This window comes from Canis aureus, chromosome 4 (assembly GCF_053574225.1).
Source record: "Canis aureus isolate CA01 chromosome 4, VMU_Caureus_v.1.0, whole genome shotgun sequence".
Lineage (NCBI taxonomy): Eukaryota > Metazoa > Chordata > Mammalia > Carnivora > Canidae > Canis > Canis aureus.
This window is the reverse complement of record NC_135614.1, coordinates 66,114,252-66,131,604: the sequence shown is the minus strand read 5'-3', so window position 1 is coordinate 66,131,604 and position 17,353 is coordinate 66,114,252. Positions and strand designations below refer to the sequence as shown.

At 42.4% G+C, this 17,353-nt stretch overlaps 1 protein-coding gene across 5 annotated transcripts in view; it reads left to right on the top strand.

Annotated features, from left to right (window-relative positions):
* Window positions 1–4,028: 4,028 nt before the first annotated feature.
* The window catches only part of PARP8 (poly(ADP-ribose) polymerase family member 8), a 172,980-nt gene continuing 159,655 nt past the window's right edge, over window positions 4,029–17,353 (top strand). For 2 of the 5 annotated variants that reach the window (XR_013378531.1, XR_013378532.1), the window contains exons 1-3: window positions 4,964–5,156; window positions 5,245–5,346; window positions 6,325–6,379. Coding sequence is in view for 3 of the 5 variants with exons in the window: in XM_077896015.1 (XP_077752141.1) it covers window positions 5,036–5,156; window positions 5,245–5,346; window positions 6,325–6,379 (278 nt within the window). In the remaining 2 variants the exon portion in view is untranslated. Of the gene's footprint in view, window positions 4,177–4,636; window positions 4,678–4,963; window positions 5,157–5,244; window positions 5,347–6,324; window positions 6,380–17,353 lie in introns of those variants that run through there. The other 3 variants (XM_077896016.1, XM_077896015.1, XM_077896018.1) reach the window with 3 other exon arrangements.

The window sequence follows — 17,353 nt, the reverse complement described above, 5'->3', positions numbered from 1 at the left end:
TCCTCAAGGAACTTATATAGTCTAGAAATGGGAAATTCAGTGAAGAAGAAATATTAGTAAACTGGAGAAACCAGGAAAGATATATTTTTTTAAGATTTTATTTATTTATTTATTTATTCATGAGAGACACAGAGAGAGAGGCAGAGACACAGGCAGAGGGAGAGGCAAGCTTCCTGCAGGGATCCCGATGTGGGACTAAATCCCAGGACTCAGGGATCATGCCCTGAGCCAAAGGCAGACACTCAACCACTAAGCCCCCCAGGCATCTCTATAGCACCTATTATTGAGAATGATGCAGAGAATTAGGTATTCTCAACAACAGTTAGTAGAATATAAAATAATTTTGAAAGCAATTTTCTTATACCTATTAAATTTTTAAATTGTCAGCTCCTTGTGATCAGGTCAGTCCACTTCTGCCAATCTATCCCAGAGTAACTGCTGAAAATTGTGCATAAAGATGTGTATTTATTCAAAATTGTCTTAATCATAAAACATTTGGAAAAACTCATCATGACTGCAGAGGCATGGTTAAAGTATATAATGGCATGTCCGTTCAAAAAAATTCTCTGCAATGGTTAAAAGGAACGAGCTAGATCTCTTTGCACTGATACAGAAAGTTCTCCAAGACAGTGGAAAAATCAAGTTGCAAAACAACATATATTATATGGTTCCTTTTAAATTAAAATGTGTGTAATTAAAATACGTGTAAATCTATAAAAAGGCAGATAGATATGGCTATGTAAACGCCAGAATGGAAGGATTCTCTTATAACTATTGATGCTATTTATCTTTGGGATCAGCAGTGGATTTAGGGGTTAAGATGGGTGGGAATTTTCAGATTTTACACTCCTTATTAATATACGCCTTAAATAGTTTGCACTAAGATTGTATTCATGCAGTATTTATGCACTTTTAAAAATAAACAAAAGGAGAGGTATTCCAAATTAAATAGAATTAATATGTGTGAGAACAAGCCGAGAAGTATCAGTCTGTTTGCATGGGATGGTGAGCATCTAATAAGGGCCAAGGATGCTTCTCGGTAGAAATGAAAATTAAAAGTCTATTGAGAGACAAATGCGACTATAATTAAAGAGAAGCCTGGAACTAGGAAAAGCAGTTCAGGTTTCATGTTATAGCTTTGGTGTTAGTTAAGTGTCTTAAGGTTGCTAGAAAGGTCCGTAAAACCTCAATATGACCTATGTGCTGCTCTATTTGACTTTAGGTTAGGGGATATGCTAAGGACCAAATTGTGACGAGTTTCACATCAAACCACCTCAAATTCTCTTCCATTTTGTCAAGTTTATTCAACGGTGACTTTGCTTTGCTCATACTTTGATTGTTAGACCTAACAAATGAAGTCAGGATAACAGGATTAGTTTCTCCCAAAGCAATACTACCAGCAGAAAGAATTGCCCAAATCCACCTTATTTAGGAGGGCCGAGTTGGGCCTAGCAAGCATTTTGAACTCTGTGGAATTCTTTCCATTACAGAATCACTGAAAGAAGTTCTTATACATCTAATCGTTGAAAAGTGTTTTAAGATCACCTTCCTTCCAGTAGCTTCCCATTTCTCTCAGATAAAATCCCACATCCTCATCCTGGCTAAAAGTCTCTTGGTGATCTCTTCCCATGGTAATAATCCCTCAGGCTCTCTGTCCTTTCGCTCTGATTCTACCTCAAGAGCAAATTGTCACAGTGCTGTTTCCACAGCTGACCAAGGCTGCTGGTGTTCCCATGGGGATTTGCTACTGATGACACCACCATGCACTTGGCAAAGGGACTGCTTTCTTTGCAAATCCTGCCTCCCATCCTCTTTTCTTAATTCCCAAGAAATAAGAGAGGTCAGGCTTTTCCTAAGACTTTACTGAGGACTGAGATTCATTTGGGAAAAGAAGTTCAATGCAGGGAAGGGAAAGATAGCTGCCACCAGGAGAGGCTATTTTGAGAGCCCATAGACTCCAGGCCTGCTTCAGAATCCATTATAGGGCTTCTTGTTGGCTTAACTCCTGGCCGGCTGCCATCGGTGAGGCCAGTCTACTCAGAAGTGAGACTTCTGAACATTTCTTTTCCTCAAAGTTCAGTTCAACTGCTGGAAGTTTTGGAGAGAGGAAAAAGTTAATTGCAGTCTATGTCCCTCTTTAGGTAAGTTAATTAATCCCTTTGTGCCTCAGTTTCCTCTTTTGTGAAATGTGAAGAATTATAGTAACAGCTACCATAGAGGATTATTATGAATATGAAATGAGTTAATATATGTAAAGCATTTAGAGCAATATCAGGCTGCTCTAATAATCTCTGGACACGTGTGAGTTATTAATAACTACAGCACACCCATTGAACTTAATGCCACATTTCCATTGCCTTATAGTTCTGCAGCTGGGTCTTTCAGCATAGGCAAAGAATTTACATTTTTTCCCCTAATAAATTTTATTTTTCTACTTGGGATCATTTTTCTAAACTGCTGGGACTTTTTGACTAGACCCAGTCATCCAATGTATTGATTACTCACTATCTTGAATTTCCTGTAGCATACTTAACCAGTGGTCTCTCCCGTCGTGAATGATTTTTGTTTCTTTAACGAACTGATTAAAGGCCTGTTATGTGCTGTGCTCCCGAATCATGTGAGTATTTGTGTGCACATAGGAGTGGTTAAGGCAGGGATATAACCTCCTCATCTCAAAACATGCATATAGTTTTTAATCACTGCAAAATTATCTATAAATGTTTAAGTAAGAGTCTGAATGAGGTAAGGTAAATGAGATACCGATTGTGGGCCAAGTTGGAAAGAATCATGCCATAAGGATCTAGCATGGAACACTGACGCCTTGGTATAGCTTCTTTGGAGAAACTTATCTTGCAAAAATGCATACTAGATAGATTTTTTAAGATCTTATCCCTTAACATTTAAAAATATTTAAATATATCACACTTAAGGGCATGAATGAGTGAGGTCAGTTTTGTTTAACAAAAACAGGGCGCCTGTGAAGCTTAAAAAAACAATCAGATATAGGACAAATCACAAGAAGGCCTATTTTCTGAAGGGAGTAGTAAACCAAGAGGTGATCCAGATGAAACACATCAGGTAGGTTTAAAACTATTTCAAATTCATTTGTAGTAAGGGTTTTACTTTGAGAATCTGGGTTTCCTGGATAAGAGAGACAACCATGGAACAAATTATTGGCAGTTGATAGATTTTAAGCCTTTTAGAGAAGTTAGAGCACAGAATGTGAGGTAAACACACATGATGCTAGGCCTGGAGAGAGGGAAGTGCTTTTGGTTGCCAAGGGGAGACACACCCAAGAGCTACATGAACCTCCCCTCCCACCACCTCAGGCCAGAAGTTTCAGGAAAGATCTGAGCAGAAAATGTAGCCTATCGTGACTCTGACATCAAAGACGGCAGTGGTCTTCTTAATGCAGAGGAGCGTTTCCTCTTATTATTCACAATGAATGTGCTGTGTCCAAGGCTGGACGACAAATCATTTCATGTTTTTCTTTTCTGCAAGATAAAGCGGTTAGGACATAAATGATTTCTCATTGCACTGATCTCTAAGGAATCTTAAGAACCCTCAGGGATGACAGCCATTGCTCATTCTCCTACACACCATGTTGTCCATATCAGAATCCAGGCTGGACTGATGCAGTGTCTGAGCCAGTCTGCCAGCGCTTGGGAACTTCTGCTGCTAAGGAAGTTGGTCAAGACTGTGGTAGGTAGGCATACAGAAATGAGGCTGCAAGGCACCACCCTTCGTGCATTCAGCCAACACTCAGGCCTGCCTGCTATTTTTCAGGCACTGCACCAGGCACTGGGAATGCAGAACCAGATGAGCCCGGGTCTGCTCAGGGAAGCCTTCTCAGTGGAGGAAGAAACAAAGGAGAAAAGTGCCATTGGAGGCCTGTCCTAGGGCATCTGGCAACACAGAGGCAGGACGGCTACCTCAGCCCTGAGGTGTCCTCAGGCAGAACAGGAAGTGAGGATCAGAGCCCTGTCTCACTTTCAAACAAGACGGCAGGATTGTAGGAGTTTTTCCCTCCACTGCCTGGCAAAGGGGCGGCTTTTTAAAACAAGCCAAACAGATATCCATCTTCCAGGGAGACCCTGGCACGTGCTCATTGATTCTGCCAATTTTTTTTTTTTTTTTTTTTTTTTATGGACGGAAGTACCTAGGAGGGGAGAACTGGTGAGTCCCTGCAAAGCAGAGGAAGTCCCTGGGAAGGGGCTGCATTTCCTAACGGCGTGGGGGGGGGGGGTGTCACAGAGGGACTGAACTACTTGCATCTGCGAGAAGAAGACTCCGCCAGGGAGGGCACGGGAGGGTGTCTGTCTGGAGTCATTTCGAGGCTTTTTTCCATCTTGCCTCCTGTGGCAACAAGGAAAGATCTGTTCGTTTTATTTATTTATTTTCAATTTTTTTCTCCCTCCTCTTCCCCCCCCCCCCCCCCCCCCGCCCCGCGCCCCAGCCGCTCCGGGTTGGGTTTTCCATATGACTCATAATCCCTTCCGAAAGTGGAGTCGAATTCATAAAAGTGGTGGAAGGGCGGGGGCAGGCTGGGAGCCCCGGGGAGTCTTCACTACCTACATTCCCTCTCGGCCCCCCGCGCGCGAGCGGCGGCCGGGGCGGGGACACCCAGCCTGCGCCCGGGAGGGCGGCTACTATGCACACCCCGGCGGCCGGGCCCCGGTGACTGGGCGCGGGAGGGTCTGCGGCGGGCGGCGCTGCAGCAGCCTGGGCACGGCCGCCGCCGCCCGCGGGCGCGAGTGTGCGCGGGTGTGGAAGGCCGGCGTGCGGGCCGCGGGGGGTGTGCGCGCGCGAGGCGGAGCGGGGCTCGCCCCTGGCCGGCGCCCGCCGCCCGCCGCCCGCCGCCCCGCCGGTGATCGCTCCCCGGCCGGCCGTCTCCAGCACCCCGGGCCCCCCACGGCCGTTGGGCCGGGCGGGGGAGGGAGAAAGTGAGACTCGGTGTCATCACCATCCATTGTCAGGAGGGGAGGAAACTGGAATCCAGCAGTGGCGAGCAGCAGCTGGGCGGTCACATCTGGGAATGCAAAGCCGACCTCCCCCTCCTCCCCCTCCTCCTCCTCCTCCTCCTCCTCCACCTCCTCCTCTCTCACCCGGGATCACTTCCGAAACCACTTCGCCTTCGGCCCCTGCCTCGGCCAGAGGTTTCATTTTTAACTGAATATTTACGAAAGCTGGAAGCGTGCGAGGGGGGTGGGGTGGGGGTGGAAATAGCGGCTGCTTCTTTTCCAGGGATTTATTTAATGGGGATGTGTTCAAGGCAAGAGCGAATTCAGAAGGATATCGACGTCGTGATCCAGAAGTCCAGAGCCGAGAAGGACTGCCTGTTTGCAGGTGGGTGAGTTCTCGCCTTTCCGGAGCCTCGGACCCAGCGCCAGCCTCCCTTGACCGCCCGCCGCCCCCCTTCCCAGTTTTCTGCCCGCGACGTGTGTGGCTCGGGCTGGGGCTGGGCTGCACGTCCCCATTCCGGGGTTCGTTTGGCAACAGCTGCTGCAGCGGGAGCGGGAGCCCAAAGGGGGAGGGGGCGCCAGCCTCTTCCCGACTCCCCTCCCCCCGCCCCCCGCCCCCTGTCTGGGGCGGCCACCAGCCCGGGGGGGCAGAGCCCCGGGGGCCCGAGCGGGGGTCTCGGCGGCGGAGCCGTGCGCGGTGTTCCCAGCCCCCCGAGGATGCCCGGAGCGCCCCAGCCCGCCTCCGGGCTTCCAGCGGCCGCGGCCGAGCCGAGCCGAGCCGAGCCGAGCGGGGACGACCCGCGGGTTTGCGCAACGGGCTGAGCGGCGGCGGCCGGGAATGGAGCCCGCTGCGCTGCGCTGCGCCCCGCTCCGCCGCGCTGGCCGGCTGCGCTGGGCGCCGGGGCCCCCGGGGGGCAGCGCCGCCGGACCTCGGCGCCTTGCGGCTCCCGCTGCTCCCCTCCGACCGGCGGCGCGTGGCCGCGGAAAGAGCGGGGCTTCCCGGGCTTCCCGGGCTTCCCGCGGCGCCCTGCTCCCCCGCCCGGGGGTCGCCCTTCGTCCATTTTGCTCCCCCGGGAGAGGGATCGGATTTTGCTTTCTCAGCCGCGAGCTCGGCGGGGGCCGCTTCCGGCCGCCCCGACCGGGAAATTCCCGCCGTTGCCATGGCACCCGGCACTTGTTGCGGGGGGCGGCCTCCCGCGGCGCCCGGCCCGGGGTGCGCCGCATCCCCTCCTCCGCGGCCCCGCGCCCGCGCCCCCCGCCCCGCCAGGCCGGGCCTGGGCCTCGCTAAGTGGGGGGCCCGGGTCGCGAGCCAGGTTAGAGACCCGCCCGAGGGGTGGCTTTTAACAGGACTTTTCCGTTTCAGATTTCAGATACTCAGACTCCACCTTTACTTTCACCTACGTTGGCGGCCCCAAAAGGTATTTGTGTGTCGAGAGTTGCTTCATTTCCTGTTCACAGGCTTGTGTTTCCTTTGTTCTTAGCATGTTCCGTGTTTGGGTTGGTTTATTTATTTATTTATTTATTTATTTATTTATTTATTTATTTATTTATTTATTTATTTATTTTTGTCTCTCTTGTCGCTGTCCTTCAGCCACATCCCGGGCTCGAGGTCCCTCCGTTTTCAAATAACAGAGGGGAAATAAATGTGCGATTCAGGTGTTTCTAAGATCACGCCACAGGCAACGAGCAAAACTCTTGCACTGTTCGTGTTCAAGCTGTTATACCGTAGTAGCTCGCTCTTGACACGTTTGGGGGGTGGATACGTATTCCAGCGGGTGCAGAACCCGAATCCTGGGTATGAAGTGAAATGCATGCATGAAAGGTGGAAGATGCCACAAAGTAGTTTGAACACAAGTAATGCTTTTCCTGGTGAGTTGGGGCTGCATGTTTCCGTGTTTCCTGAAGGTTGACATAAATATGCAGTCTGCCAATTCTCCATACTTTTTTTTTTTTTTTTTAAGCAGTGGTATTTTGGTTTTCACATTTAGTTTTGGAAAGAATTTGGAAGTTATATGTAGCTGGAGTGTATAACTTCTCTCTTGAGGGGGAGTTATGACAGATGCATATATTAATACCGAATTGTTAACAGTGCAAAAGACGTCCAAATCCAATTTTTTATTTAGGAAGCAGAGTTCAAATGAAAGGTAGCTTTTAAAACATGCCTTGCTGTCTTCATTTGTTAAGTTAGGATTTTCTCCCCTTTAGCCCTTTGGGGACCTGGTTTAAAAGAGCAGTGGCCACATGACAACTGTCAGAGATTGAGCCCTGCTGTTCGGACTTGACATTCAATACCATTTGATCACATTCCAAAATGTCTCTTAGCTAATGGAAACATTTATGAACATATACATTGCGAAAGAAGCTTTCCTGTGTAAATGCATTTTTAAAAAGGTTGGAATTAATGTGAATCTTTAAAATCCTTAGGATCTGTGCTGCAATCTGTATCTCAAAAAAAAAGCTTTAATTAAAATAGTTAAGGCAGTTATCACGTTTCGCGTATGTACAGCGTAAGCCTCAGGATTGGCGTGTTGATTTGATTTACTAGTTGAAGATATAACATGTACTTTTTGGGAGAGAATGAAATTAGAGTGCTGCTTAATTTCTTTTGGTACTATCGTCTTTGTAATAATGAATAAAAAGAATAACTCTTAGAAGAGATTCAGCTAAATTAATGCTGCTCCTACACTTACTATCCAAAGAAGGTTGGTGTATGACTAATATCCGTTTGGATTATTTTAACAGTTAAAATATGCTCCGCGGCCCATTGAAAACATTCTCCATGCAATCAGGTAGATGGCTGCTCCGCGGTCAGATTCACAGTTAACTGTTGTCCACCTAGTGAGACGTGTGGCCCGAGGAATGCTCCCGCTAGCTTTTTCAACAAACTAGCTTATTTTCAATAAGATACTTGAGTTCTTCTGTGCTCAGTTTACTTACCTGTACAGTGAGGGAGAGAGCTATACACTTAATCTCTAAGATCTGTTAGATGCTGCAGTTAGATTATCAGCAAATGATTGAATTGGTGTTAACACAGCAGGAGGTGGAGAAGGTATAAATTCCTCCAGGAGCAAGGCCAGAGGCGTTGGGATGAATAATTAACTAATTAAGATAACATCAGTTTTCACTGTAGGAACTAGCACCTTGGTTGCTCTTAAAGAGATGTTTCCTTTTCTTTGTAATCCTATTAAGGGATAGTATTTTCTTTTGTCTCTGATTTAAACACCTGGGACTTGTGTATACACTAAAGAAGACTTTAACAGACTGTTCCGTGTGATTGCTTTGTCTCCCCAAAAGCTTGTTCTACAAAACGATATATAAATGTTGTTTTGGTATAATAACGATGATCATAATCCCTTTAATGACAGTCCCTTTATGAATTTATAGCTAATGGTAGAGAAGACCTTTTTTTTTTTTTTTTTTTTTGCTGAAGATAAAAATGCACTGTTTACATTAACTACATTAGAATTTGTTATTTATTATTCTATTTGTAATTGTGGCATGCCAGTTGGGCATTTAAAAATTTTTAAATCCTGCAGTTTTTATTTCAAGTGCTTATCGACTCTAACAGTCTATTAATACTGTCATTTTAGGTAAACTAGAACTTATTTCACCATTAAAGGAGGTGGGAATCTTAATGGAGAGATGGTACATGATTGGTACATGATTATCTTGAATTATATTTAACTATCGTTTCATCTAAACCACTGAGAACATATTTAGAGAATAATTTTCAATTCAGGTTGTGGATAAAACTTAATAAACCACTTTCTCTTTCTCACACTTGCTAAGAACAAGTTACACTTTATTCTAAAGGCCAAGGTTGACCGTACATACTGCAATTCAAAAAAAGGAATAGTATTGAGAATTTTTTTTTTTTACATGTGCATTTTTTATGTTTCTGTGGATAAGAGGAAATGCCAAGAGGCGACTGTGTCCGGGCTGGCCAGGCCTTTCATTTGGTGGTTGAAGTGCTTGTTAGCATTTGCTGTTTTGCTGCCTAGGTGTACTTGAGGTGAGCAACAGGATGTGTTGGGGGATGGTCAGCTGGGAGACTGAGTTCAGTTAGTTTTGCCTGAAGAGAAGGCTCAATTATATCCTCACTTTTGGATGTACAAACAGGCTTGAGAGTTTGAGAAACATGCTGAAATTTACTCCCTTCCTCGAAGAAGCTACCATGTACACCCTGTTCTGTTATATTCTTGAGACCTGTGCTCATCCCTCTACACTAGTGCTTTCAGCCTCTTTAAACATGGAGACACTTTAACGTCAAAGGATTATGCAGATATTTATTCGAGAGTGATAGTTTTAGTGTCTTTTGATGGAGAAATAATGAGAAAGAGGTGTTAAGTGTTATGAATTTGATTAATACCATTTATATATGCTTGAAAATGTATGGTATACATACAGCTAGATTAATTTATTTTAGCAATGGTCTTTGTAACACCTCCGACTCCTGGACTTCTTGGAATAACCTCACAGCCATCAATGGTTCGGGGCCTGCCATGGACACCTACCCAGTGTTGCTTCCAATTTCAGGGGTGTGCTGACATCTGGCCTCCACTGTAGATAGTGTGGAAGTCAGTGAAAGTCATTCCTTCCTTGTACTTGTCATGCTTGTGATCTTCTGCCTCTTTCTTTCTCCCTTGTTGATTGATAGTAAAATCCTTAAGACCACAAAGGTTTGGGGTACTGATCCTTCATCTCACTTGCAGTCAGTCTTGCAGTTAGTGGTAGAAGCAGCAGAAGGGATAAAGTGAGTGGTGACAGCTACTAGGGATGGGAGAGCAGCCTGAGTCTCAGGTGCCAGTGGTCAGCAAAGACAAGCACTGAGCAAGGGGAGCCCCTTGGGCCTGGCCGTAGACCCTTGTGGGACACCTCATTGTGAGCTTCCAGCAAGAAAAGTATTTGTGAGAATACAGCAGAGGTTTAAAAATATACAAATAAGAAGTGTTTATGGTAAAAAAAAAATTTGTGCAAAAGAGATAACCCAAAAAATAAGAATTTCATGTTTTTTTCATTTTCTATTAATGTGTTAGAGTTTATTCTTTCAGAATTTTTATGTGCTTATATGCATATAAAATATACACATCCAGAGAATGTATTATACTCTTGAGACCTTAATGTTTTTTTTTTCACCCCAGAACATAAAAATGTCTTCCCTTTAGAAAGGATATGATAACAAAGAAATGTTTATTAAGTTGAGAGGTTTTCAATCAAGGACTGTGACTGCACGATAAGAAATCCAACATTTATATTAGAAATTATTAATACATTAGAAACTTAATATTTGGCAGAATGTTCAGAGTTGCCTACACGTGTCTACCTTTTATCGTAAGAATGGACACTCACGTGGTGATGGGTAGAGTGGCATCTTTTATAAGTGTAACATTCCACACCCCCCCGTTTTTAGGATTTTCCGTTCACATAAATGGTTTGGAGCATCACATGTAACACTAACAATAATGTCTGCAATCCCTTGAGTCACGTGTTAACCTCTTCTTTTCCCTGGGCCTTTGCACATGCTGCAGAACTCCCACCTACACCCTGTCCCTGCTGTCAACCTGGTAGGCCTTCATTGTTGGATCTTTGCTAAGCCAAATTACCCTCTGAGAAGCCTTTCCTGGCATCCCCTTCCCTGTATTATTCTTCTAGGTGTTTCTAAAACCATGTTGTCACATTGTTAGCACCTGCTTACCTGATAATCTGTTTGACCTTGAGCTTCTTCAAGGCAGGATCTGTCCTCTTCATTGAAGTTTCCCCAGCCCCTAGCTCACTGCTTGCTATAATATGTTTTCCGAATAAGTAGATGTTGAATCAGTGATTAAGGGAATGCTAAAAGATCTTCTGGCAGCAATTTCCTAACTAAATGACCAGGTATAGAGATAGTCAGATACTTCAAGAAGCCCCAAATCTGGTAATGTCACTTGTAATACAATTTCTTAAGAATCCAGAAGTTGCCTAGCCAAGTTATAAACCTGGTGGCATGCCCAAATGCTTTTAGAGGACAGAAAGATAATGCAGTTGCTTGACATTATGAGAGAGGTAATGGGGACTATGACACTCTAGAGAGTTTGGACTTCAAACGTATTAATTCAGTTACAAAAATCAATAGCACTCTGGTGATCAAGCAGATTTTCTGGGGGCCCTAATCCACCTGGGCTCCTAGTGGTTAATTCCTTACTCATGGGATGCCATGGAGAGAGGTAATCTACTTGATTGCTAAAGTGCATTTGTTTTTACTTTCTTCGAAAGGAGAAGTGTATGTGTGTGCAGGAATGGGGGCATTGGGACGGTGGTGAAATAGCAGAAGATGATCTCAAAAAGATTAGTCAGTTTTCATTATGAAAGAATTACATACTCATTTTAGAAATCTTGAAATATGCAAGTATTTTGAAACCATCAAGTGCTTCTTAAGATGTCATAATGAGAAGAATGAATATTTTTAAAAATTGAAATTAGCATGTTCCTCTTGGCGATGGGGACTTGCTTCCCATAATTTTATACTATATCAGTTATTACCCAAAATAATGATTTTTTTTTTAAAGAGGCTGTTCTTTGGAGCCCTGGGAACCTATGTTGGAAGCTGGGGTCCCTGGTGGAAGGAAGTGTGAAGGAAGGTGTGAGTGAGAGAGATCTGGGCTTTCATATCCCTTTGTAAATTACAGCTGCTCTGGCTCTTTTCTGTACAAATTTTTTTTGAAAAAGATTTCACTGTTAAATGAATTTAAAAACCACTGACCTAAATAACCGCCAATTTAACATAAATATAACTTTATTGAAACTCACATATTAAAATGCTTAAACTCCATTTATTTAATGGATTAAGATAAAACTCTTAATCATATTAATTGGGCATAGTCTCGGCTATGTCTTTTGCCTACTTTACATCCAATGCTAGCAACAAAGATAGGTAGTTATTTTGTCACTCTTTTGCATTTTATAACTAAAGAAACTGAGAGTTGATGTTTATGGAAGGTTTAAGGGGCATTGGTTGTACTGGCATGACTAGGATAGTTGGGAATGTTTGGGGTTGGGGAGGGATTGCTTAGTGGGATGTCCGCCAGGGGCAGTACTGAAAATTCCACTGGTTGGCAAGGGAAATGCCTGAGCCCAGTGCTAAGCATTAATAGGGAGAAAATTATGTACATTGGCTGTGGTATCCTTATGCAAATATTGGGCCAACCCATTTAAATTCCCCATCATTTCTCTCGGCAGCATTTTGAAAAATATATGTAAGTGAACATTTATCAGTCCTAAAAATATTTTGTAATTCTCTGCACAGATTTGCTGTTGGATAGATTGTGCTGTAGTAGATAAATCTTGTTTTAAGACAGCTGCCACTGACTTAGTATGAATTGTTAAGTTATTGGCATGTCATCTTTCTCTTTTTCATTCTCTAAGTTTTTGAAATCCCATTTTCCGTGTACCCCCAGGGAAGACTAATAAGAAATATGCTTTTGTTAATCAGGCTTGTCACTCCTATTTTATTGGGACATAATTTAGGTTTCCTGTCCAGTTGCCTCCCTTAAATGCTGGAAACTTCAACCCAGCATATCAGAACAACCCCATTGCTTCCTCGTTAAAAGCTTGTCTTCCCAGCCTTTCCCTCGTTATCACAGTATTTGAGCCACTCAGAGGGAGTCAGTCTCCTTTTGTTTATCCCCATCTCTTCATTTCTTTTGAAGCTTCATTGGCTCTTCTTTGAAATCATTGTGGGCATCTTCATCCCTCTCAATGTCAACATTTGGTCTGGGCCTTGATCCCCCCAGTTCAGGTCGATCACTTTAACCTAATGTTTTAAAATTCTTGATTAACAGCTCTTCAGCCATCCAGGTCATTGATACCTGAAACCCTTTTAAGTTTGCATTTCACCAAAGCATTGTTTCTGCTCAGAAGCCTTCAAATGTGACCATGGTTTCCTCCATCTAAGATTTAAACCACCATCCTTGGCTTTCTAGAGCCACCTTCCCCATCCAGTCATATGTACTTCTCAGGCTTCCTGCTGTTTGTTTATTGACTTGGCCTCTCCATTCAACAGCAGTTTGTGTTTGGTGCATTAAGCATACACAGCTGTTCATGGTTTATTGATTGATAGTTTCTGTGTCACATAATGTGCTTGGTTTGGATATCGAGATCATGATTTTTATTATCACAAATGCCAGTTCATTTAATCTTTTCTTTGACCACAAGTGGCGTCTCTGTGAAAATTTATGATACGTTTATGCTCAAGAAGAGGATAGAGTAAGATCACGAGTAGGACAAACGCAGAAGACAATGAAATCTGAAGAGGATGGGATGAGAATATAAATAGACTGTTCCCAATCCATTACAGAATAACGACAACAACGTTTTGGGTGTAGTTCATTTGCATGTCAGTGACATCTCAGTTTATGGCTGATACCTTCTTGGTATTAACAGAAGATGTCAAAGCATAATGTTAAATTTAAAAGGGGATCATCCATGTAAACCTTTATGCAGTCAGATCAGTTTTTCTTGTACAGAAATTAGCAGAAGGCTAGCTGCTAACTGACTTTCCCTAAGATGGCTTCTTTCTGAATGTTTTGAAATAGATTGAAAAGATCTTACTGATGGCCTGCCTGACAGTGTTCTTAAGATGTCTCAACCAACTCAGAAGTATTGTAATTATTTGGATTTTCACCATTATTTTATTAAAAAAAAACATGAACAGGTTGTTATCCAAGAATCACTTTTAGAATATACTATATACAAAGTATAGAATGGAGCCAGAGACTAATATAATCACTTTACATTTGTTAGGCTTTTGCATCTATGAAGAAAAAAATTAAGACAAAATTGGAAAACAAAAATGCTATTAAGGACACAGCTGTGTAAAAGAGAAGATAGAAGTCAAATAAAAAAAAGTCACCAAAAAATCAATATTCTGTTTAAAGACTAGAATTCTAGTTTCTTGCAGAGTGACTAGAATATTATAAATATTTTCTACTATTTTTAAAACGAGAGTAATATTTTTCTTACATTATGTGTTAGCATTTCCCAAACTCTTTAATTAGGTGTTAGATATGTGGCCAAATGTGTCTGGGAAATGTTTAGTTAAACAATATTAAACATTTCTAATGTTTGGCTTTTTAGAGCTTTTTATGTATTAGCGTACATTATGCATATCCAAGAGGTGAATGAAGCATTCAGGGTTTCTCAGACTTATTTGACTACGGATTTGAAACATCTTGAGAAAGTTGTTTTGTAGAAAACACTTTGGCAAACTCTGAGTCTTACTCATTAAAAATAGTTTTTGAGTAAACAGCAGTATAGTAGTTGTAGAAATTGCCGATTCACTTTGAGCCCTAAAGAATTTACTTTCAGTAATTTTTATAGAACTTGCTTAATGACCAGGAAAGCTTTGGTTAAAGGTGGTTGGCATTTCATGCCACCAATTTTTCTATGTGAGGACTTCTTTCTCTGGGTCTCCCACTTTGTCATCAGTTGTGTTGAATCCATTTATAATAAGAGCTTTCAACTATTCTTCATCAAAGCCCTGAAGTTAGCAGGGCGCGCTGTGGTACAGGATTAGAAGTCAGCCTCATAAGGAAGTGTTAGAGATAGATAATGATTTTGTGTAGCAGAAGTACTCATTATGTCCTCTAAAATTCTGTTGCTTCACAGTAGAGCTTCTTAGTGAGCAATCTTTGATGGAGTACATACTTTTGGGAGAAATTCTTGGTAAGGGAAATACGGAATTTATTTAAGTGTTTCATTTTTTTGATAAATTACATCTAGAAATCAATGAGGGTAGATATTTTATTTTCTTCCCAGTGACCAAATGAGAAATTTACTGGAGGAGTTTTAAGATATTTCTCAGAATTTTTTCAACACAAGTCAGGCAGCAAACTCTGTCTTTCTCTTAGACAGTGTCAGTCAAGGCAGTGTTAGTCATTAAACTTTAGGAAGCCACATGCTACTTTTGGTAACACACAAATGGAGAATGATGCTTGTGCTTGAAAGTGCGTCCTTGTGGACACGGGGTCATATATATATATTTAAAATGATTCATGTTGACAGTAGACCTGTTCCTATATGAACACTCCAGAGCTTTTGTGATTCAGGGAAGCCAGTGGAACCTCATACGTACTGAGAATCTAGTAAATCCTAGGCTTTTAACTTTGAAGTCAAAATCTTAACTGAGTGAATTCGTGACTGTAGTGATATGTTTGTCAGTCTGTGTGTATCTATGTCAATGATCTTCTTAAGAACAAAGTCTTAGATACTGGTATGTGGAAGACCTAAGCAGAATGTAAAGATCTGCTTCATGGGTAAAAGCTGATGCAATCATCATTTCTTATTAAAATGCACCACAGCTAGAAATGCACCACACACACACACACACACACACACACACACACACACACACACAAAGACCTTCCAGCTGTAAAGTAGTCATTAGTTTATTATCACCACAAAATTTGATATGATTTCTCTAATTAATGGTCAAATTCACTTTTAGTTAACTAAGAAAAAGTTTGAATAATTCACTGTGAGCCAAATTCTTTCCAGTTTCTTTTTGGAGCAGTCCATCCTCACGGGAAAACCAGCCTAGAAATGGTGATTTAAGTGAGTTTCAATTAATATGAGAATTGCATATCCTTGGCCAAATTTGACGCCCAACTGATAAAATTTGGAGCGAGAAAGATTTTAAACTTAGTTTTTTAAAACTCATACTAGTTTGGGGTTGGTCAGTTAACTGTCTGACTCTTGATTTCAGCTCGGGTCATGATCTCATGGGTCAATTGATCAAGCCCCACGGGGCTTCTCTCTCAGCAGAGTCTGCTTGAAGGTTCTCTCCTCCTGGCCCTCCCCTCACTTGCAGGTGTGGACATGTGTGCACATGCATGCATGTCTCTCTCTTTCTCTCTCTCTCTGTCAAATAAATAAATCTTTAAAAAAATAAAATCACACTAGTTTGATTTTCTTTTTAAAATGAGGTATAATTGACTTATAACATCATGTTAGTTTCAGGTGTACAATATAGTGATTTGATGTTTGTATATATTGTGAAATGATCACCACAATAAGTCTTAATTAAGATCTGTCACCGCACTTAGTTAGAAGACTTTGAAGATCTAGCCTCTTAGCAACTTTCAAATATGCAGTTGAATATTATTAACTATGATCACCATGTATATTATATCCCTGTGACTTAATTATAACTGAAAGTTTGTACTTTTTGATCCCTTTCACCCATTCTTTTACCCCTACCTTCAGTTTGACTTAATGTGAGCTTTCTGTGTTGATTTCCTATGTCATTAAAGTCTCCAGTGCCCCCAGTTCTTGATGCCCAACAACCTTTCCAGCTGTAGGTAATTGGCAGGGAAAAATCTCCTTCGGGCAGTAGTTCACCAAAGGTTTTTTAAAACAGAAATGTGACCTTTCCAGTCTTTGGTGTACATTCCGTGAAATGTTGCATTTCAGATGCACTTTTAAATGAAAGTACAGGTGCTTACTTACTACTACATACCTATTAGAATGGCCAAAATCCAGAACATTGAGAACACCAGATGTTGGTGAAGATGTGGAGCAACAGGAGCTCTGATTCATTGCTGGTGGGAGTGCAAAATGGTATAGCCACTGAGAAGACAGTTTGGCAGTTTCTTGCAAAACTAAATGCTCTTGCCGTACCGTATAGCAGTCACAGTCCTCTGTATTCACCCAAAGGAGTTGAAAACTTATGTTTACACAAAACCTGCACATGGGTGTTTATAGCAGCTTTATTCAAAACTGCCAAAACCTGGAAGTAAACAAGCTGTCTTTCAGTGGGTGAGTGGATAAATCAACTGTGATGCAGAGAGACAAATGGAGTATTATTCAGCACTAAAAAAGGTGGCACAGCGGTTTAGCGCCTCCTGCAGCCCAGGGTATGATCCTGGAGATCTGGGATCGAGTCCCACGCAGCCCAGGGTATGATCCTGGAGATCTGGGATCGAGTCCCACATCGGGCTCCCTGCATGGAGCCTACTTCTCCCTCTTCCTGTGTCTCTGCCTCTCTATCTCTGTGTATCTCTCATAAATAAATAAATAAAATCTAAAAAAAAAAAAAAGGGATTAGCTACCAAGGCTTGAAAAGACACGGAGAAAAGAATTTCTGTGACTAAGTGAACAAGACCAATCTCAAAGGCTGTATACTGTATGATTCCAACTATATGATACTCTGAAAAAGGCAAAAGTATGGAGACAGTGAAAAGATCAGTGGTTGCCAGGGGTTACAGGAGAGGAAGGAATGAATAGGTGGAACAGAGGATTTTTAGGGCAGTGAAGCTATTCTGTATGGTACTGTAAGGGTGCATAGGTGTTGTTATACATTTTTACAAATTCCTAGAACGTACAACACCAAGAGTGAGCCCTAGGGTAAACTATGGACT